Source organism: Schistocerca gregaria, chromosome 7, assembly GCF_023897955.1.
Source record: "Schistocerca gregaria isolate iqSchGreg1 chromosome 7, iqSchGreg1.2, whole genome shotgun sequence".
Classification (NCBI taxonomy): Eukaryota; Metazoa; Arthropoda; class Insecta; order Orthoptera; family Acrididae; genus Schistocerca; species Schistocerca gregaria.
The window spans coordinates 37,937,014-37,961,342 of NC_064926.1; the positions used below are offsets into that span (position 1 = coordinate 37,937,014).

At 42.7% G+C, this 24,329-nt stretch overlaps 1 protein-coding gene across 5 annotated transcripts in view; it reads left to right on the forward strand.

Moving 5' to 3' along the window:
- The window catches only part of LOC126281330 (phosphatidylinositol phosphatase PTPRQ-like), a 410,186-nt gene that overhangs the window by 61,749 nt on the left and 324,108 nt on the right, over window positions 1-24,329 (forward strand). For all 5 annotated transcript variants that reach the window (XM_049980191.1, XM_049980192.1, XM_049980188.1 and 2 more), the window contains one exon: window positions 20,025-20,336. In XM_049980191.1, the coding sequence (XP_049836148.1) occupies window positions 20,025-20,336 (312 nt within the window). The remainder of the gene's footprint in view (window positions 1-20,024; window positions 20,337-24,329) is intronic.

A 24,329-nucleotide genomic window follows, 5' to 3' on the forward strand; every position in this document is an offset into this window, starting at 1 on the left:
TGCTTGTGAACATGAAATGATGCAGCCAAATACTTTGCATAGCATTACATCAGAGCAAATTACTGTGATTCTCAGTGAACTGATGAATGAATTACACAGTTTAAAAGACAGTGGAGTGACCTTGGTATTGATGGTGACAATGATACTGAGTCTCTCTTGAACAAATGCCCAAAAAAGACTGAAGGAAAAACTATGGATAGTAAGAATGAGATTGCACCACAATGTGTGTATGAGTATAGGTTGTAATACAAGAATAATGGCTTAAGGAAGTTTGGCTCTGGCTGTGGATCATGCACAAATAGCTAAAGTGGTTAAAGTGACCACTCATGTAAAGCAGGTAATCTGGGTTTGAGTCCTAGCCCATAATGAATTTTCATTATCATCATCCCCTTAACAACTGATGGTTGTCTGTATTCACATCAGTGAATACATTTCATCTAAGTTAATTACACAATGTACTTGGCTTCAGTGACTCTGTTTTCAATTGCACAGGTGGGAACACTCCTAGCATCATATCCTTTGTCCCCCTCCCCCTCCCCCCCCCCCCCAAAAAAAAAACTGGCTGCAACTTTCACTATTCCTCATCTTCCACCTGTATATCCCCTTTGCTGCTGACACTGCATCCCTACACATGCCTTCTACCCTGTCAGCATACTTACATAGTACTTTTTTTCTTCTCTACTTCTTTCCTCTTCACTTGGCTCCCCTCTTCCTCCACCCCTCCCCCCATCCTCACCACTACCACCAACTCCAGTCTTCTGCCACGTAAAATTTGTGATGCACTAAATACAGATGTGAATGGACAATGTAGATTTTGGATGCAACATGCCATTGGCTGTACATACATGCATGGATACTAATTGAAACACTAGTGACATCAACTGTTTTTGAACAGAACTCCCTTCAGCACTAGTCCTTAGTCTAGTTCAACTGGGTGTTATAAACTGTGAAATTGGTTCTGCATTCTATGTGGCTATGTATTATGTGCAAATTTCATGTATTTAAGTTTATTTGTTCTAACCAAGCACTTGTAGTGCAGGTATGTTACAATTCAGTCAACAACTATTGAGATTTTAAGAACTGCATTTTTAAGCTTTCTAATTGTTATTTTTTATAAATGTTCTGCATTTTAGCTTTAACAGACCTGGTTTGAAAATGAGTTTGGTAGTTCAAAACTGATCACCAGCATAATGAAATACAACTGTGATGGAATTACCATAAGGAATCCAACTTTCTGGTCCTGTCCTGATTTCTTCTTGAAAATACATGTTGAAGATATATCATAGGGTCAATATTGCCTTGTGTATTCCTATATGTCTCCTGAAAACAAACTGATCTTTCTTGAAGTCAGCTTCTACAGTCTTGTATAAATAAGTCATGTCAATGTCATAAAACATGAGTGTAAAAACTATAATATTATGGAAAGGATAGACTGCTACTCAGCACATAGATGAGGTGTTGAGTTACAGACAGACACAATGAAAACACAGCTAAACATTTAAGCCTTTAGACAAAAAAGTCTTCAGAAATAGAAAACACATATATATTCACACAACCACAATTCAAAAAAATGGTTCAAATGGCACTGAGCACTATGGGACTTGACATCTGAGGTCATCAGTTCCCTAGAACTTAGAACTACTTAAACCTAACTAACCTAAAGACATCACATGCATCCATGCCCAAGGCAGGATTTGAACCTGCGACTATAGCGGTCGCACGGTTCCAGACTGAAGCACATAGAACCGCTCGGCCACCAGCAACCAGCAAGCAAAATTCACACACACACACACACACACACACACACACACACACACACACACATCCATTGTCTCCAGCTGCTGTGGCCCAGCTGCAGACTGCAAAAGTGTGTGACATGAGCAGCAATTCGGTACGGATGGTGGGGGTACAGAGGAGGGATAGGTGGACACGGGAAGAGATAGCAGGGTTGGGGTGGATGAAGGTATGAAGCTGCATGTGAAAGCATGTAGGGATATGGTGGGGGCAGGATAGAATTTCTGGGTGCAGGTTAACCGGCAGTGTCTGGGGTGGGTCAGTGGATGGAAGGGGAAAGCATGGGGGAGAGGAAGAGGGAAAGGAGAGATATAGAGAAGTGGAATAGTGTTGGAGTGGGAGCAGGGGAGGGGACAAGTAGATGGAGGACTGGAACTAGTGAAGGTTGAGTCCATAGCCCTCAAAAACCTAGACCTACAAAACCACATGAAACAGGCCCAAACCTTCTTGCAACAATGCCTCTTCATATGTAAAACTCTTCTTCTCTGTAATCCCAAATTCCTGCATCCCATCTTCCAGACTGAAACTGTCACCCTCCAAGAACTTGAGCAGCATGAACAAACTCACTTCAAATAGCTCTCCAATCTGTGCACCTCCCACTCTTGCACTGCTCTGCCAATTTCCACCACCTCTTTAAGAGCCCTTATCAAATGTCCCCACATCCCCTCATAATCGACAAACCCTGCCCTGCACGCCTACTGCATTTAACACACCCTCAGAAACTCCTTCTACCATCATACATAATTCAGAATCGATGCAGACCTGAAACACAGTCATCAATCTGTACTCCAAAACTTTCAGTCTCACAGAAGTATCCATTCTTACCAAAGGTCTTATTTTTGGCCCTCCCTCCCAAATTCACTCTTGCTAGACCATCTTTCATTCCCTCAGTCACTACAGTGAAAATAATTTTATGTCAGTAACTCCACTGATCTGACTCAATCACTCATGCAAGGTTCAATACTAAACCCTGCCCAAGTCAGTTCACTCCTCCATCAACTGTGATCCACCCCCATGCCCCAAATTAATCACTGTTAATTTTCCAGAATTTCTTAAACTTGAACTTTGCCTCACCATTGACCCCCAAGTCCCTCAATATGGAAACCAACCTGCAGAAAGAACCACAAGTCACCACCTAAAACCTGATCCCAACTATATAGTCTTACCTGCTGTCCATGGCTTCACCACAGTTGTTATGATCTGCAGGGATTATCTGGCCGAAGGACTCAGCCAGATTTTAGTTATGTCCATATAGATATCCTTCCACAGTGAGCCCATTCCACTTATCCAGCAGGATCCATTAGTCCCTCCCACAAACCCTTAGGCCCATCCCAAACATCTCCCCGTCTCTTGCTCACCTTACTCCAACCACTCCCCACATTCTTACCTTTTGCATGGTTCCTTAAGTCAATAAACCCAACTACCAAGGAACCCCCACTGTGGCCAGTTACTGTGCCTGCACAGAGAGAGAGAATCTCTGCTCTCATGGACCAACACCTTCAGCCTATTATCTGTATCCTGTCCTCCTATATAAGATACAACAACCATTTGCTTTACTGTCTCTCCATAGATCCCATTCTCTTAGCACCCTACCCCTCACTGTTGATGCCACCTCCCTCTAAACTAAAATCCCCAATGGTCAGGATCTTGCTGATGTGGAACACTACCTTTCTAATGCCCATCTGACTCCAAACTACTATCTCCTTCCTGACTGCCATGACCAATTGTATTGTCACCCACTTTTCCTTGTCCTTTGAAGGAGTAACCTGCAAACAAATGCACGGTACAGCAATGGGTGCCTGCATCATACCATCCTATGCCACCCTATTCATTGGCCTTCTAGAGAAATCCTTCTTAACCACTCAGAATCCCAAACCCCTCACCTGGTTCAGTTTCGTTGATGACATCTTTGTGATCTGGACCAACAGTAAAGATACTCTATCCACATTCCTCCAGAACCTCAACACTCCCCCACCCCCAACCCCACCCCCCTTCCCATTCACTTTACCTGGTTCTCTTCAACCCAAGAACCCACCTTCCTGGAAGTTGACTTCCATCTCAAGGATGACTTCATGAGTACCTCCATCCCCATCATATCTACCAACCGCCAACAATACCTCCAGTTCGACAGCTGCCACCCATTCCATACAAACAAGTGCCTTCCATACTGTCTCTCCACCTGTGGTCATTGCATCTTTAGTGACAAGCAGTCCATCTCCAAATACAAAAATGGCCTCACTAATGCTTTCACAGACCAAAAATATGCTCCCAATCTTATTCAGAAACAGATCTCTCTTACCTTGTCTCTCTAGTCACTATCACCTGCCACATATCCAACTGCCTGGCCACAATGGACCTTTCTTTCATGACTCAGGACCACTCATGACTGGAGCAGCTGAATCACATTCTCTGCTAGGGTTTCAACTACCTCTTGTCATACCCTGAAATGAGGAATATCCTACCCACTGTCCTCTCCACTCCTCCCAGAGTGTCATTCCACTCCCACCAAACATAATAAATATCCTTGCATATCGCTTCTCTACCCCTGCTCCCTGACTGATGGCTCATATTCCTGCAATGCATGAAGCTTCAAGGGCTGTCCAGATAAATCCTCCCACACCCACTTACTCCACTCCTGTCACAGACATCTCCTACCCCATCAAAGTCAGAGCTGCCTGTGAAAGCAGCCAAGTTACCAAAGAACTAAGCTCCAAGCATTGTACTGTGTTCTACATCATCATGAGAACTAACAAACTGTATGTCCATATAAATGACCCAAGCCAAACTGTGGTGAACAGACAGCTGAACCACCCTGTTGCTGAACATGCTGCCGAGCATCATGTGCTTCACTTCAGTGACTAATTCACAGACTGTGCTTTTTGGATCCTTCCTACCAACAGCAGGGTTTCTGGATTGTGCTGGTGGGAACTCTCCCTACAACATATCCTTCATTCACATAATGCCCCTGGCATCAATCTTCGATACTCCCTGTCCTCCACCTACCTATTCCCTTCCCTCCTGCTCCCACTCCAGCAATACACAAGCCTTCTATTCTGCTAATGCACCTACCATCTTTTCCCCTTTTCTCTTCTCTCCTCTCTCTTTTTCTTTTCTGCTCTGCCCTCCTCCCTGCCTGCCCAACCCAGCCTCATGACTCTGTACCTAGCAGCCTTGACCACCATGTCCCTACAAGCTCATACAGGAAGCATAACATCTTCCCCAACACCTACCCTGCTGTCTCTCCACCTCTCTGCCACAAGGCTACCTCAGATTGCAGCTCACCTTAAGATGTAGCTGCAGACTGCAGCTGGACCACATTAGTGGGCAACCATCTGCCCCTGGTAGCTGAGTGGTCAGCACAGCAGAATGTCAATCCTATGGGCCTGGGTTCGATTCCCGGCTGGGTCGGAGATTTTCTCCACTCAAGGACTGGGTGTTGTGTTGTTCTAATCCTCATCAGTTCATCCCCATTGATGCACAAGTCGCCAAAGTGGTGTCAAATTGAAAGACTTGCACTCGGCAAATGGTCTACCTGACGGGAGGCCCTAGTCACACGACATTTTTTTAGTGGGCAGCCGTGGACATGCTTGGCCATGTGTGTGACTTGTGCACAAATCAATGTGTATATGCATTTTCTCTTTCATGGTGGATTACAGGAAAGTAGGATGTATTGCAGGGAAAGTTCCCACCTGCACAATTCAGAAAACACCAGCTTTTCTGATTTTCTCTCCAATATATCCTACATTCCCATAACCCTCCTGGCTTCAACCTTTGTTAGTCACTGTTCTCACCCATCCAGCCCCCTCCCTGTTCCCATTCCAGCACTACACAGCCATCATCTCACCACCACACCCAGTCTTTTAATTTCTTTTTATTTCTCTCCTTTCCGCTATTTAGACCCGTCACCCCTCCGCACCTTCTCTCCTGCCCTCCATCTAAACTGCAACACTTCACTGTCCGCCACTCCCACCATACTATCCCTCCCCCTCCCTGCCCCACCCTTCTCCTTACCCCACCCAGTCACCATTCCCATCATGCACTGGTGCAGCTGCTCGCAGTGTGGTTTAGCTCTGTGAGACTGCAGATGTGTGTGCAAGTTGCGTTTCCATGAGTGTGTGTGTGTGTGTGTGTGTGTGTGTGTGTGTGTGTGTGTGTGCATGTGTGTATGTGGGTCTACTGCTGACAAAGGCTTTAATGGCATAAAGCTATAATTGTGTGAATCTTTTTGTTATGCCTATCACGACTCAGCGTCTCTGCTATATGGTGAGTAGCAACTTTCCTTCTCTGGTATTGATAGAACTAAATATAAGGCATTTATAGATTATCAAGGTTTTACACTAGTGGTAGTGGATGATTCTTTGCCATTTTATTTTGTGGATTCCTTGGGTAATTGCCTGTAATTGACATGCCATGCATTTACCTTTGAATGACTGAACAATATTTATCAGTATTATATTTTTGACAGTATTTTTATATTTGTACATAACTCTAGCTGTTAACAAAAATCTGTAAGTATTGCTTATATTGTTACTACAATTTTCATCCATCGTTTTCACCTGAAATTTTCCTGTATACGTGACATGTACAAAAAATGCTGAATAATGGCCTTTGACTGGAAATGGTTTCGCAATAAAGAATAAATTGAACAGCAGCAGAAGCTGTTACATGATTCATGTGTGCAATTTGCAAATGCAGTAGAACATGTCCAAGAAAAGTATTTCATTATTTTCATGTAGCTTACACCAGAAAGAACAAAAACACAAAGTCTTTGACATAACACTATACCTGTCAATCTTTCACACAACAAAAAGTTAATGTGATAAATATGTCAGAAGAAATAGAAATTTTTGCATATTATGCAAATCATTCTGACATTATTTTGAACATACAGACTGACCTAAAAGACAAAAAATATCATCCAAAATTTTACCAATATTCTCAAAAATCTTTACTGCTGAAACACATGCCTTTGTTCATAAATTCCATTAATAAAGATAACATATTTTAGAAATGAAATGAAATTATGTAACATATGAAATAAACAAATCTTTGGATGTTAAGAAAGTTGCCAATGACAAGTAGTTAATGCCCAAAATTAGTATGCTCACTAAATATGTCATATAATTAGCTAATTGATGACTGTTATTGGCAAACATTTCCAGCATGTGCTAAGAAACTAGTATGTAAGGCAGGTTAAATAACATGAAAAAGTACCAGTTGCAAAAAGTAATTCAGAACACTATACATCACAGACAAGGATGAATCACCTAAAACTTACACTGAAAATATTTTGGAAATGGAAACCACTACTGTTGTGTGATTTTCACAGAATGGATTGGTAGTCAGAGGCTCATATTGTTAGCCAATAAATATATTGTAATAATACTTAGAAAGTGTATTTTTTGTGAAACATATGATTTTTAAATGGAAAAATGCCTATTGAATCTAAAAAAAACAAAAAGTAGCATAAATCAGAATGACACTGGTGTTTGTTGCAGTATTCTAGTGCAAGTCATTTATGAAATATATTTTGAACACTTATATTGTACCATTCAACTTGCATAGTTGCTTAGTATGATTTTGTTATGTTTTCTTAAAGTGTGCTTGCGTATTCCTTGAGTGCATTGTGACTTGCTAGTCAGTTAGTGCTTGACAGTTCAAGCAGTAGATCACGAGTGGATGATGAGATTTACCAATGCAGAAAAGGCCAACATGTTCATGGTATATGGAGATGAAGTTCATTCTTGTATGGTGTATGCAGCAAGATATCCCAATAGACGTCAACTATTTCAGCAATTATATATCACCCTCTTCAACTAGTTACGTGAAAATGGTAGTGTAACACCTAGACAATGTAACAGAAGGAAACAAGGGATGACAAAAGAGTGGGAATTTAATGCTTGCAGCTGTTGCACCTTAGCTCCTCCACAAACACATGAAGAAGTGCCACAAGTCAGACAAGTCTCTCATGCATTCTCCATGGACATAGGTTCCACCCCTATCACATCTCTCTCCGTAAAGAGCTGGATGGAAATGATTAAGAGAATCATGTCAACTTCTGTACATGGGCATCAAGACACAATACTCCAGTTGTATCATGTATCTAGCTTAATGATGAACACATATTTACCATTCATGGCCAGATAAACAGCCAAAACATGCACTGTTGTTCTGTTGATAATCCACATTGGCTTTATCAGGTGAAACCCGTGTCCACGGAGTGTAAACATGTGGTGTGCAATAGTGAATCATCAGCTCATAGGCCTGGTTTTCATAGATGTAACACTATATGTTCACAAATATTGCAACCTCCTAACTACCATCCTCCACAGATGCTGAAAGACATTCCTCTGCAGAATAGAAAGAACCTGTGTTGCCAACAAGATGGCTGTCCAGCCCATAGTGTACTAAGTACTACAGCAGGTCTCCATGAAATGTTTCCAAATCGTTGGATTGCACGCAGAGGACCTTGACCAGCCCATTCCCTGGATTTGACACCAGTACACTTTTCTTTCTGTGGCGAAAGCTGAAAGATGCTGTGTACAAGAACAATCCAACTACACCTGATGATATGCAGTGACATATTACTGCAGCCTACTTGACATCTCTTCTGAAGTGCTAGCACATGTGCAGCAGTCATTCCTTACCAGACAGGGAGTGTATGTTGCTGTTGCCAGTGGTCGTTTTGAACACAACCTGTGATGGTCAGTTTCCTTCTTACTGGTCAGAATCCACATAACTGTTTTATGCATTTGTGTTGTTCTTTAGTGTGGGCTAGCACAGGTATTGCACAAGTATCAGTGTGGCAATGTTTCAAATTTCAGAATCTTCTAAAGATCAAACAATGGAAAATCCAGGATAACAAAAAGACTGTTACAAACAAAGCATTTGGTGAGTAAAGCCTTTGTCAAAAATAGATGACAGACACACAAGCAAACAAACAAACGCAACTCACACACACGACTGCATTCTCAGGCAACTGAAGCCACACTGCAAGCAGCAGCACCAGTGCATGATGGGAATGGTGAATGGGTAGGGGTAAGGAGGAGGGTGGGGTGGGGAAGGGAAGGAATAGTAGGGCAGGTGTGGTGGACAGTGACATGCTGCTGGGGAGCACGCAGGGCGAGGTGGAGAGAAGGTATGGCAGCTGGGTGCAGTCGGGATTTTAGATGTGAGCAGGGGAACAGTGGGGAGGGCGTGGGGTGTTAGCGGAAAGGGAGAGAAGTAAAAGACTGGGTGCGAGGGTGGGATGAGGGCTGTGTAGTGCTGTAATGAGAACAGAGAAATGGGTGGATGGGAGAGGACATTGACTAATGAACATTGAGACCAGGAAGATTATGGGAACTTAGGATATATTCCTGGGGAAGTTCCCACCTGCTCAATTTAGAGAAGTTGAAGTTGGTGGGATCCAAATGGCTCAGGCTTGGAGGAGTCATTGGAATGAAGGATGTCATGTTTGGCAGCATGCGTAGCAACAGGGTGGCCCAATTGTTTCTTGGCCACAGTTTGTTGGTGGCCATTCATGCAGACAGACAGCTTGTTGGTTGTTGTGCCCACATAGAATGCAGCACAGTGGTTGCAGTTTAGCTTTAGATCACATGACTGGCTTCACAGGTAGCCCTACCTTTGATGCAGTAGGTGATCATTGTGATAGGACTTGAGTAGGTGGTGGTGAGAGGATGAATGGGACATGTATTGCATCTAGGTCTATTACAGGAGTATAAACCATGAGGTAAAGGGTGGGGAGTAGGGTTTGTGCAGGGAGGGATGAGTATATTTTATAGGTTTAGTGGTTGGCAGAATGAGGAATGGGAAGGATAGTGGGCAGGACATTTCTCTTATCAGGGCACAACGAGAGGTAGTTGAAACCCTGGCAGAGAATGTAATTCAGTTTCTCCAGTCCTGGGTGGTACTGAGCTATGAGGGGAAGGGGAATGCCCCTCTGTGGCTGGACAGTGGGACTGTGGGAGGTGGTGCAAGACTGGAAAAATAAGGCATGGAAGATTTGTTTTTGTACAAGAGTTCAGTGATACCCTCGGTGTATTTTGAGAGGGACCGCTTGTGACTGCAGATGTGACAACCATGAATAGCTAGGCTTTATGGAAGGGACTTCTTGGTATGGTACTGGTAGTAGCTGTTGAAATGGAGGTATTGCTGGTGGTTAGTAGGTTTGATATCGATGGAGGTACTGATATAACCATGTTTGAGGTGGAGTTCAACATCTAGGAAAGTGTCTTGTTGGGTTGAGTAGGCCCACGAGAAGCAAATGGTAGAGAAGTTGTTGATTTGCTCACCATTGATCCAGATCGCAAAGATGTCATCAATGAATCTGAACCAGATGAGGAGTTTAGGATTCTGGTTGTTTAGGAAGGATACCTCTAGATGGCCCATGAGTATGTTTGCGTAGGATGCCATCATGCCAGTGCCTACAGCCATATCCTGGATTTGTTTGTAGGTAATGCCTCCACAGGGGAACTAATTGAGTGTCGGTGAGGATATAGTTGGCCATGGTGACTAGGAAGGTTGTTCGTTTGATATCCATTGGGCATTGGGAAAGGTAGTGTTAATAGTGGTAAAGCCATGGCCTTAACGGATGTTAGTGTAAAGGAAGGTGGCATTAATAGTGATGAGCAGGGCAGCATGTGGTAAGGGGACAGGAATTGTGGAGGGTTGCTGGAAGAAATGGTTGGTATCTTTTATATAGGTGGGTAAGTTCTGGGTAATAGATTGGAGGTGTTGGTCCATAGAGCAGAGATTCTCTCAGTGGGGGCACAATAAGCGGCCACAGTCGGGCATCCTGGGTGGTGGGGTTTATGGACTTTAGGAAGCATGTAGAAGGTAGAAGTGCAGCGAGTGGTAGGGGCGAGCAGAGAGATGGACTTAGGGGACAGGTTCTGCTTTGGGCCTAAGGATTCGAGGAGTGATTGGAGATCCTGCTGGTTTTCTGAAATGAGGTCACTGTGGCAAGGTTTGTAGGTGGATGTATCTGACAGCTGATGGAGCCCTTCTGCCAGCTTATCCTTGTGGTTCAGAACAATAGTGGTGGAGCCTTTATCCACAGGTCAGGATCAGTTTTTAGATGGCAGACTGTGGTTCTTTCTGTGGATGTAAGGTCAGTTTGTATGTTGAGTGATTTGGGGAATGATGGTGAGGCAAGATTCAAGGTTAATAAATTCTGGAAAGTTAACAAGGGGTGATTTGGGGGCAGTGGACATGGATCATGGTTGGATGGCAGAGTGTACTGAGTTATGCAGAGTTCAACATTAGTCTTTGGTTGAATCTGATTGGTAGGGTTGATGGTGAAAAAGTGTTTCCACTGTAGAGACCGGAATAATGAGAGAAGGTCTTTAACAAGTCCTGCATGATTGAATTTGGGAATGGGGCAAAAGGTGAGGCCTTTGGAAAGGACTAATATTTATGTGGGGCTAAGGCTTCTTGAGGAAAGGTTCATGAATGTATTGAGGGTCTGTTTAGATTCTGGATTCTGTGTGGTGTTGGTAGGGAGTTTTGGAGGGGGGGGGGGGGGGTAAATATAGTAGGTCTGCGAGGCAGGGTTTGTCACCTATGAGGGGATGTGGAGGAGGTTTGGAAGTTGTTGTAAAGGGGATGGACAGTGGTCCTCAAAGTGGGAGTAGGAAGTGAGCAGGGTGGAAAGGTTTTTGAGGTGCTATTGTGCATGTTGCTCTAGTTCACAGGTTCCAGGAATTTGGGATTGGACAGCAGGAGAATTTTGTGGATGGAGAGAAGGTACTGCAAGAAGGTCTGGGTTTGGTTAATGTGGTTTAGCAGGATTATGTTGGTGAGAGCTAAGGATTGGCATAATATGAATAGATGGAGATCATTGTGGAAGGAGGGGTGGCAGTTGGAGATGGGTAATTTGAAGGTAAGGCCATTTGGGGGGATTCCATGAGCCAAGCAACAACATAGAAACAGTATGTGGGACTGGGTTCTGGCTTGGGATAAGGAAACTTTTCTGTATTGACACAGAGGGAAGGAGCAAGGATCCATGATGGTGGGAAAAGTGCAAAAAATTACATAAATAATAGAGAATTATGTCTGAAAAAATTTGCAAACATACATCCAAATATATGTGAAAAATCATGAGAAGGATAAAATGGATGCAACAGGGGGAAAGAAGATGAAATCTGGGGGAGTTGACGATAGTGAAAGGCGAAAACTCACTAAAATTGGAATGAAGTCACAATGAGATCAAAGAAAAGATATAAATAATAAAAAGTATATATACATATACTGTGGATAGGAGGTCTGAGAATGAATAAGTGTGAAGAAGGGGGACAGCAGATGTGACTTGGTGAGGTGGAATTAGTGGGTGTGAACTGGGATAGAATGGAGAAAGAGTTGGGGGTGGGAAGTGGGAAGGGGTTCACAGGATGAGGTGCAAGATATTGTGGCAACAGAAAGGTGAGGAAATAACACGCAAAAACATAGGAAAGTGGCGCAGGGAGAGTGATCAATTTGACAGTACAGCATTAATAATATCAGTGGGGGTAATGTGGGACACAAGATGCAGCACCAACGATCAGAATGGTCTTGTAACCGTCTGTTGTACACAGCCAAGATGGTTGATACAGTGAGGCTCATAAGTAGAGCATGCACTGCAGTTTGCAAGTTGGCAAAAGAAACACAGGAAAGAAGAGAAAGAAGGATGTACATTGAGTATAGTGATGTATTAGGAAACAGTAACAAAGGAAAACATCACTGGGTTAGGATCAAAGAAAAGCTGTCAGGCAAAAGTCAAACAATGAAAAATCTAGGATGGAATTTAACGATATCATGAAAAGGAAAGTTCTTACTCACCATATAGTGGAGATGCTAAGTTACAGATAGACATAACAAAAAGACTGTCACAAATAAAGCTTTTGGCCAGTAAGACCTTCATCAAAAATAGACAACAGACACACACACACACACACACACACGCACACACACACACACACACACACACACACACACACACACACACAAACACACACACAGGCCACACACACACAACTGCAGTCTCAGACAACTGAAGTAAAAAATGTTTCAAATGGCTCTGAGCACTATGGGACTTAACATCTATGGTCAGCAATCCCCTAGAACTTAGAACTACTTAAACCTAACTAACCTAAGGACATCACACAACACCCAGCCATCATGAGGCATAGATAATCCCTGACCCCGCCGGGAATCAAACCCGGGAACCTGGGTGTGGGAAGCGAGAACACTACCGTACGACCTTGAGATGCGGGCACAATTGAAGCCCCACTACAAGCAACAGCACCAGTGCATGATGGGGCTGGCAACTGGGTAGGGTAAGGAGGAGGCTGGGGTGGGGAGGTGGAAGGATAGTAGGGTAGGGGTGGCAGACAGTGACATGCTGCTGGAGAGCACAGGGATGAGGTGGAGAGAGGATAGGGCAGCTATGTGCAATCAGGAGGATAGATTGTGGGGAAGAGAGAGGTGGGTGGGCAGGGGGAGGGTGGGGGGGGGGGGGGGGAGCGTGTTACCAGAAAGGGAGAGAAGTAAAAGACTGGGTGCAATGGTGGGATGAGGACTGTGTAGTGCTGGAATGGGAACAGGGAAGGGCCTGATTGAGAGAGAACAATGACTAATGAAGGTTGAGGTCAGGAAGATTATGGGAACTTAGGATATATTGCAGGGAAAGTTCCCATCTGCACAGTTTAGATGCTGGTGTTAGTGGGAAGGATCCATGTGGCACAGGCTTGAAGCAGTCATTGGAATGAAGGATGTCATGTTTGGCAATGTGCTCAGCAGGGTGCCACATTTCTTGGCCACAGTTTGTCGGTGGCCATTCATGTGGCCATACAACTTGTTGGTTGTCATGCCCACATAGAATGCAACACAGTGGTTGCAGTTTTGCTTGTAGCTTACATGACTGGTTACACAGGTAGCCCTGCTTTTGATGGGCAGGTGATGTTTGTGACAGGACTGGAGTAGGTGGTTGTGGGAGGATGTATGGTACACGTCTTGCATCTAGGTCTGTTACAAGGGCATAAACCATGTGGTAAAGGGTTGCAAGTGGGCACTGTGTAGGGCTGGATGTGTATATTATGTAGGTTTGGTGGACAGCAGAATACCACTGTTGGAGGGGTGGGGAGGATAGTGGGCAGGACGTTTCTCATTTCAGGGAACAAAGAGAGGTAGTTGAAACCCTGGCAGAGAATGTAATTCAGCTGCTCCAGTCCTGAGTGGTACTGAGTAATGAGGGGAAGTTGAATGCCCCTCTGTGGCCAGACAATGGGACTTTGGGAGGTGGTGGGAGACTGGAAAGATAAGGCACGGAAGATTTGATTTTGTACAAGGCTTCAGTGAGACCCTTGGTATATTTCGAGATGGACTGCTTGTCAGTGCAGATGTGATGGTCATGGGTGGCTAGGCTGTATGGAAGGGACTTCTTAGTATGGAACAGGTGGCAGCTGTTGAAATGGAGGTATTGCTAGTGGTTAGTAGGTTTGATATGGATGGAGATACTGATATAACCATGTTTGAGGTGGAGGTCAACATCTAGGGAAGTGGCTTGTTGGATTGAATAGGCCCAGGAGAAGCAAATGGTGGAGAATTTGTTGAAGTTCTCACCACTGATCCAGACCGCAAAGATGTCATCAATGAATCTGAACCGGATGAGGGGTTTAGGATTCTGGTTGTTTAGGAAGGATACCTCTAGATGGCCCATGAGTATGTTTGCATAGGATGGTGCCATGCGGGCACCTGTAGCTGTTCCACAGATTTGCTTGTAGGTACTGCCTGTTTGTTTCTAGGTAATTCCTGGTCGTACGTAATGCCTGCCATATATCCTATGTTCGCATAACCCTGCTGGCCTCAACCTTCATTAGCCATTGTCCTCTCCCATCTAGCCCCTTCCCTGTTCCCATTCCAGCACTATACAGTCCTCATTCCACTATCACACCCAGTTTTTTACTTCGCTCCCTTTCCACTAACACTGCCCCCCCCCCCCCTCCCCACTTCCCCCCTGCCAATGGTCTAACCTCCTGACTGCACATAGCTGCCCTATCCTCTCTCCACCTCATCCCTGTGCTCTCCAGCAGCATGCCACTGTCTGCCACCTTACCCTACTATCCTTCCCCCTCCCCACCCCAGTCTCCTCCTTACCCTACCCAGTTGCCAGCCCCATCACGCACTGGTGCTGCTGCTTGCAGTGGGGCTTCAGTTATCTGAGACTGCACTCATGTGTGTGTGAGTTGTGTGTGTGTCTGTGTGTGTGTTTTTGATGAATGCCTTACCGGCCAAAAAGTTTATTTGTGATTGTCTTTATGTTGTGCCTATCTGCAACTCCTCATCTCTACAATAATGGTGAGTAGAAAGTTTCTTTTCCATAATATTGTTATATATCTTGTAAAGACTTGCACTAGAACCCTGCAACAAACACAATTGACATTCTAATTGTCCCTAATTTTATTTGATACTGTTAATAGTCATCATTCCATCTAAAAAAGTATATTTGCACAAAAAAAAACTTTCTAAATATTATTACAGTCTGTCTGTCAGCTAACAATATGAGCCCCTGACTGCCAATCTGTTCTGTGCAAACTGCACATCAACAGCATTTCCATTTCCACATTGCATTTCTGATTCATGTTTTAGGTGATTCACCCTGTATAAGGCAAGTTAAATTATATGATAAAGTAGCAGTCACAATAACTAACACAAAACACTATACAATGCAGATGTATTTTGAAAGATACATTGTCTTCAGTAATAGAGATGCCACTAATCAGCATGTACCTGATACTTGTGTGGTGATATTATTTCCCAGATGTAGAAGGAGCTTCTGACATACTCCATGGGCATGTGTTGGGAACTCAGATGCTTGTGTTGTATGTTAATGATCAGGCTGACACTATTAATAGTAGCCTCTGACTTTCCACAAATGATCAGATGTCTATAATTGAGTACTATCCAAAAAAAGTTGCACAAACACCCTATTATCTCCTGATGAGAGTTAGCAGTGGTGCAAAAACTGGCAACCTGCTTTAAATATCCAGAAATGGAAAATTTTGCACTTTACAAAACCAAGAAAGGTGTAACCAGTATACGTGTGAGTCACAAATGTGATCAGTAAACTCTTACAAGTGTCTGATGTAACAGTTTGTAGGATTTTGAAATGGAGTGTTCACATATACTCAATTGTAGGTATAGTAGGTTGTGGACCCCACTGTCTCAGTAGGGTACAGGGAAAATGCAGTCAGTGTACAAAGGAGCCTGCTTACAAAACATCCATGTGTCTTGTCCTAAAATGCCGGTACTGCTAAAATATTTGGGATTCATAACAAAAGGGAGTTATAGGATATACTGAATACAATAAAGTTCAGTACAGAAAGGTTCAAGGGAGAGCATTTCAGAGATGATGAAACGTCTGAAATGGAAAACACCTTAGAAAGTGGCAGTTGTACACACAAAAGCCTCCTTGTAAAGTTTCAAGAACCAGAAGAGAATCTAGTAATATATTACAGCCCTCTATGTGTTGCTCCCATAGCAACATCAAAGACGAGACTGAACTAATAGCAGAATACACAGAAGCTCCATAGAAGAACAGTGTGGAAAGAAACTCAAGAAGACTGTCTATTCATTTTTCGTTGTTGGATGCAGTGGAGCAACCAGCTTGAATGGAGATGTTGATAATCTTTGGCACTGTATTTAATGAGCTTATTACTTCAAGATTATGAAGAAGGAGCATTTAGTCTAGAAGTAGAACAAACAAGAGTAGAGCCACTGACAGCTAGAGTTGCCAACTGTAAGGTTAAGAATAGGGTAGATAACTAACCCATGGTCAAACATGCCTAGTCATCCAAGAGAGTTAAGAAAAGCTGTAAGTCTGCTGACTTTGGTATAGATGTGCCTAACAGCTTTGTAGCTCTGGAGACTGTGGAAAAAAGTTTGCAGACAGTCCATGGTGTTCAGGAACATGCTGATGAGGGAGTGAAAAAGTGGAAATTAAAGTGAGTGGTCAGAAGGCTTAAACAACCATGAACTTCTTTCTGTTAAAGTAGACTATTCTGGCTCAAGTGCCTGCACATGGGCAAATGGGCTCCCAGAGACAGAGGGAGGAAATTTTACAGGTGCTAGGTGGACAGTGAAGCAGTAAACAAGACATCTGTGAGCAGAAGTGGAGAACAGCAAATGCACAGTCAGTCAGTGCCTTACATGTAACAATGCTAGTTAGTGAGATAACATTGACGAAGCAAATATGTTTGTGAGACCACATGTTTAACAGAAAAAATCAACATGAATAAAAAATATTAAGAGCTTGTTACAATTTTGGCACATTAAATTCTTTTGTATTCTGAATGATAAAATAACTGGTATCTGACCAAATGTTTCCACAAACACAGAAAATTCTTCAGAGCTCAATTGTGAGGCTAGGACTTTCATGCATTTACCAAACAACACAGAAAAAAACTATTGACAACAAAATGTCAGTCCAAGAATAGAAATAATCTCAGCCATGTTTCTGTGTAGCTTTTCAAGCCCCTCTACATGTATATAATGGCACCATCAAAACAAATTCATGCTGCTGTAACACATGTCCTTAAGCATAGCACAATTTTGTAAATCAACTGCTTCTAATGTCAATTCCAAAGGCACTTTGGAAAAAATTTTGGAAATTTGTGGTAACATCCTATGGGACCAAACTGCTGAGGTCATCAGTCCCAAGGCTTACACACTACTTAATCTAACTTAAACTATCTCATACTAAGAGCAAAACGCACATCCATGCCTCAGGGAGGATTTGAACCTCTGAAGGGGGGCAGCCATACAAACTGTGGCAAGGCACCCTAAACCACATGGCTACACCGTGTGGCAGTACTTTGGAACAATATGAGCTAGGGAGTATTCAAAGGTGGGAAACGTTCTAATTAGTGGTGAATTCCCTGGGTAGATAATTCCAGGTAACTAGCAGTTTTTAGCCAAGTGCAGGGCTCAGCAATGCCGCCTATAATTTAGCCTCTCTGGAGGAAAGATGATATTATGATTGTTGTTTGTGATGGGATCAGTTTGGACTCTAACTTCAACTATGCAATAGAGGATGGAATTGCACTCATTCCTGGGAATACTCTTCATACTGTTAGAGTGATATGATGAAACATGGAGTCAAACATGGAGCTTCAGGAGTTGCTCAACAGAGTGAGGACCCACACATGAATGTTACTCACATGGTCACACCACACGTAATGGTCTGCTCTGAATGTGATACTTAATTGAGAAATAGTAACTTCAATGTGTTGGAAACTGATAATTTCCAGTAAGACAGTATGGTGGTCCCATTGTCCTTTTTATCACATACAAATGATACTATATGGCAGAGGATGACACAATGAACATTGGGCACTGTGTGTCCCTTTGGCCTTCTCTCTCGGGTTCCTGAAAGATTTCACGTGATAGCAACATAATAATGGTGCTTTGTCTGCTACATTATCCATGTAGTGTATGAGTAATCTACACTCTTATTACATTTCAGAGTGTTAGTTAGCGTGTGTATTTTTTATTTATTTATTGAAAAAAACTTTGTATTTATTACTATATTTAGCTTTACCTTTATTTGAAACATTATTTATATGCACATCTATTCATACTAGTAGTTATATCTAAAAACAAAGCACTGACAGGTCAATAGACACACAAGCAAACACAAACATACACACAAAATTCAAGCTTTCACAACCAACAGTTGCTTCTTCAGGAAAGAGGGAAGAAGAGGGAAAGATGAAAGGATGTGGGTTTTAAAGGAGAGGGTAAGGAGTCATTCCAATCCCGGGAGCGGAAAAAAGGATAGGTATACACTCACACACACATACACAGACATAAGCAGACATTTGTAAAGGCAAAGAGTTTGGGCAGAGATGTCAGTCGAGGCGGAAGTACACAGGCAAAGATGTTGTTGAAAGACAGGTGAGGGATGAGTTGTGGCAACTTGAAATTAGCAGAGGTTGAGGCCTGGCAGATAATGAGAAGAGAGGATATACTGAAGGGCAAGTTCCCATCTCTGGAGTTCTGACAGGTTGGTGTCAGTGGGAAGTATTCCAGATAACCCGGACAGTGTAACACTGCCAAGATGTGCTGGCCGTGCACCATCAGACTCTGAATTTGGCTCTCCAGCACAGATACAACTTCCTAAACTTCTGCCCCGAAATGAGATCCATCCTTCATGAAATCCTCCCCACTCCATCAAGAGTGTCTTTCCGCCGTCCACCTAACCTTCGTAATCTCTTAGTTCATCCCCATGAAATCCCCGAACCACCTTCCGTACCCTCTGGTTCCTACCCTGGTAACCACCCCCGGTGTAAAACCTGACCCATGCACCCTCCCACCACCACCTACTCCAGTCCTGTAACCCAAAAGGTGTATACGATCAAAGGCAGAGCCACGTGTGAAAGCACCCACATGATTTACCAACTGACCTGCCTACACTGTGGGAATGACCAGCAACAAACTGTCCATTCGCATGAATGGACACAGGCAGACAGTGTTTGTTGGTAATGAGGATCTCCCTGTGGCTAAACATGCCTTGGTGCATGGCCAGCACATCTTGGCACAGTGTTACACCGTCTGGGTTACCTGGCTACTTCCCACTAACTCCAACCTGTCAGATCTCCAGGGATGGGAACTTGCCCTTCAGTATATCCTCTCTTCTCGTTATCCACCAGGCCTCAACATGCGCTAATTTCAAGTTGCCGCCGCTCATACCTCACCTGTCTTTCAACAACATCTTTGCCTCTGTACTTCCGCCTCGACTGACATCTCTGCCCAAACTCTTTGCCTTTGCAAATGTCTGCTTGTGTCTGTGTATCTACGGATGGATATGTGTGTGTGTGCGAGTGTATACCTGTCCTTTTTTCCCCCTAAGGTAAGTCTTTCCGCTCCCGGGATTGGAATGACTCCTTACCCTCTCCCTTAAAACCCACATCCTTTGGTCTTTCCCTCTTCTTCCCTCTTTCCTGAAGAAGCAACTGTTGGATGCAAAAGCTTGAATTTTGTGTGCATGTTTGTGTTTGTTTGTGTGTCTATCGACCTGCCAGAACTTTTGTTTGGTAAGTCACATCATCTTTGTTTTTAGATATATTTTTTTCATGTGGAATGTTTCCCTCTATTATATTCATACTAGTAGTTATTTAGATCTCTTGTGAGATTATTCTTTCAGATAGTAAAATAATTTTATAAAGAAATACAAAGCAGTTTTTGTTTTGCAGTGCCAGATGAACCTGAGAATTTGTCTGTTGAAGAAAATAATGGGGTGGTTATTGTGAGCTGGGACCCACCAAAATGCAAACGAGGACTGCTGATATTCTATAACATTCATGTTAGTTGCATAAAATCAAAAGATGGACCCAGTTGTCCATGCCAAGATAACAGCAGCATGAATTCCACAATATCAGCATCATTGTCAAATGGAACATTCTATGGAATGCAAGCATTTTCTATATACAGAGTTTCTGTTTCTGCTGAAACAAAGAAAGGTGCTGGAGATTCTGCTGAAGAAATATTCAGCACAACAGAAGGTGGTGAGTATGTACTCATATTTTTGTTATTATTATTGTTATTATTTATTTTTTCACATAATATTGATCTTCTGTTATATCTGTGGTTTGGTGCCCACTTACAATTACATTGGTCTCATTATCAGAAGTTGCAATATGACTTCCGAAAGTGTAGTTGTTGATTACTGATCTGAAGCACATCTGTACTGTCAGTAAGACACCAGATTTTGCTCTTGTTTACCAATCAACTCTGTTGAAGAAATGTAAGTAATTCCAAGTCTCATTAGAAACCTCTTTTTTTTAAATTATATTTTATTTGTTTTTTAGAAAATTTGTTCAATTGAAAATCCTTTTTGTCAGTATGTCACATAATTGGTCTTCTTTATGGACAACACCTTTTACATTCCATGTCTTGATATTTCTAATTTTTTTCCATGCATTATTCTTTTGTGTCGCTGAGTCATCAACGTGTCAGGCAATCTGATTATTTTCTGGTTGATACTTGAAACCATTAAGTTATGTCCTTCCAGTAGGTTGCTGGCAAGGAAGCAAGTCCAGTGACAGGGCTTCTGGGCCAGCTTTGGAGATTACTTAAGCTGCCCTTAACGTAGGCAACAAACACTGTTGGTAGCCTCCTCTAATCTGAGGAAAGGATGCTACCTCATGTATTTGAGATAGTTCCTCCACTTTATGTGCTGTTCTAAAAAATTATTGAGCAAGTGGCTTGCAACACAACACTAAACAACCTTTCTTAAAATTCTGTTACATTTATGCACTGGGAGAATCTCATTCATAATTTTTATGTATGAAATTCTGGGAATGTGTGTAACGTAACAGACTGAAATTCATCACCTGTATAATGTGATACACATGATTACTAAATACCACAATAATCCTTTTATTATGTAAACATATATTGGAAGTCATATCTTAATTTTAAATTTACACTAACCATCATGCAATAACACTAGGAACAATAATTAACCTAGAGGAGAAAGTACTTTAATTGGATTTTATAAGGTGAGGGAACTACATGACCATGATGTTGATGGGAATATTATTAACTTGAAGTGATAGAACAGGAAGAATCAGTTGCTGTAGGTGACTTGTCAAGACACAGCAAGCAGATCACAAAACAAACATAAAGTAAAAGAGTTACAACCTCAATGAGCAAGTAATAAACATTAAAAAAGTACTCCAAGTGGTGGACACTGGCTTGGTGACTGACACCAGTCATTTGTCATGATACAGTCACTCAGCCTGCACCACAACAGCATTTCTGGATGGAGTGAACAGAGCTAACACACATGACCATACCAGCCAATGGCTGTAGTGCTCACTACAGAAGCACCCTTGGTGAAAGCAGAGTGTGGAAGACCTTCTCTGAACCAGGCCAGGAAGTGGACATGCTATCCAGAGTGGGTGGTGTGTGTAGATTCTGCAATGACTTGTTATGCCAGCAGGGCTGGAAGTCAGGGTGTCGCATCTACCTGGTGTGCAGCTCTTGACCATGAGGTCGGTGATGCCTCCTTGAAAATTTAAGTGGGTTTCACTCTGTTGAGAGACACAGTGACCTATTTTCCATTCACTATGATGACCATCATATGTGTGCATATCTGCACAGGACATTGTAAGGTCCAGTATATGGTGGCTGTGGTGGTGACTTGATACAGTCTATATGTAACAGCTGTAAAGCTCATTGTGCACAAAAGTTGTTGGACAACTGTTTCTGTAGAACTTTATAGGTTTGAAGTGGTTTACATGTTCCCCTGCCTTGCAAAGGAACTCCGAATGCTCATCTGTTTCTGGTAGATGCAGAGCATTGCCACAGATCTTTCCCAGCTATGTGAACATGTCTGAAAAATCAGTCTCTGTCACTAAGGATATGGAGCAGACAGCCAAACCTTGCCAGCCAGGTCAATGTGAAAGCAGTAGCTAATGTTTTTTTCAGAGATGTTGTTTTTAGGTGCTGCCTCAGGCCATCACATATATCTATCAATCATTGTGAATAGATAATGTTAGTCATCTGCTGGAAGAAATGGTCCCACTACATGAAGGTGAATGTGGGTGAAGCATGAGAAAGCATCTGAGAACTCTCTGATTGGGGGATGAACATGGCGAGTGATTTTGCAAAGTTGGCATCCTGGCAAGTTCTTGTCCACTTGTAGTAGTCTCTTGCCATCACTGGCTACATGAACTGCTGAGATGCTACCTCGATTGTCTATTGGATTTTAGGATGACAAAGATTATGTAAGGCCTCAACACTGGCCTGCAAAATGCAATCAAGGTGAAAAGGACATCTCACTTTACAATTTGATGTTCTCATCAGGCATGTCAACTAACATTGTCATGATGCAATATGGTGTGCAGCTCAGGATTTTCTTGTGGCACATTGGCAAGCACCATCTTGTCCATGGACCGTGACTCACTGGCCACTTGAGAGAGACAGTCCACAAACACATTAGTGGTGCCTGATACGTGGCAAATGTCCATACTATACTGGCTAATGTATTCCAATTTTCTGTACTGCCATGAAAAGCATGTATTGCTGTTTCTTTTGAAAGCATATGTTAAAGCCTCAGTCATGAAGTTTCTCACCTCAACATATGGTCAAAAGTACTTGATTGCTTGATGTATCGTAAAAAGTTCACAATTGTTATTGCTTCATCTACCCTGGTAAGGTGATAGCTTGTTCAAAAAAACAAGCCAGCAGCTGCCACATATTGGGCACCTTTTTTTGGAGAGCTGCACCAATGGCTAACTGACTGGTGTCCATCACTAATGCTAGTGGAGCTTTGAGCTTGTGGTGTGCCAGCAGAGTGGCTGGCGTTGGATTCTTTTTTGTCATTTAAAAAGTCACATTTAACTCCTTAGTCCACATCACAGGAGAATTGCTCTTAACTTTGGGACCAGCCAGTGCTGCATTCAATGATGCCTGCTGTTCTGCAGTGCTTGGTAAATGCCAGTGGTGAAAACAGAATATTCCTAAGTCTCTACATAGTTATTTTATTGTAGGTGGCTCAGGTAGCTGCAACATGGCTTCAACTTTTTCAGTGAGAGACTGCTGAAGAATTCAATGACACAGAAATACACCTTCAGGCTGTCCAAACACTCATTTAGCCATAGTTTTTAAAATGCTTAAAAACTTCTCTCAGGTGCTGATGTTCTTGAACATGGGGCAATGAATACACTAACATGTCATCCAAATAGGTAAAATGAAAGGTCAACCTATGCAAGACAGAGTCAATGAACCATTGCCAGGTTTGTACAGCAATACGTAGACCAAATGTCATAAACTTATTCTCATATAACCCAAATGGCATAATAATTGTGGTCTTTGGAATCCCCTCTATTGTCATGGGACTCTGGATGTATGTCTTGTTGTTGTTGTGGTCTTCAGTCCTGAGACTGGTTTGATGCAGCTCTCCATGCTACTCTATCCTGTGCAAGCTTCTTCATCTCCCAGAACCCACTGTAACCCAGATCCTTCTGAATCTGCTTAGTGTAGTCATCTCTTGGTCTCCCTCTATGATTTTTACTCTCTACGCTGCCCTCCAATACTAAATTGGTGATCCCTTGATGCCTCAGAACATGTCCTACCAACTGATCCCTTCTTCTGGTCAAGTTGTGCCACAAACTTCTCTTCTCCCCAATTCTATTCAATACTTCCTCATTAGTTATGTGATCTACCCATCTAATCTTCAGCATTCTTCTGTAGCACCACATTTCAAAAGCTTCTTTCTCTTCTTGTCCAAACTATTTATCGTCCATGTTTCACTTCCATACATGGCTACACTCCATACAAATACTTTCAGAAATGACTTCCTGACACTTAAGTCTATACTTGATGTTAACAAATTTCTCTTCTTCAGAAACGCTTTCCTTGCCATTGCCAGTCTACATTTTATATCCTCTCTATTTTGACCATCATCAGTTATTTTGCTCACCAAATAGCAAAACTCCTTTACTTTAAGTGTCTCATTTCCTAATTTAATTCCCTCAGCATCACCCGACTTA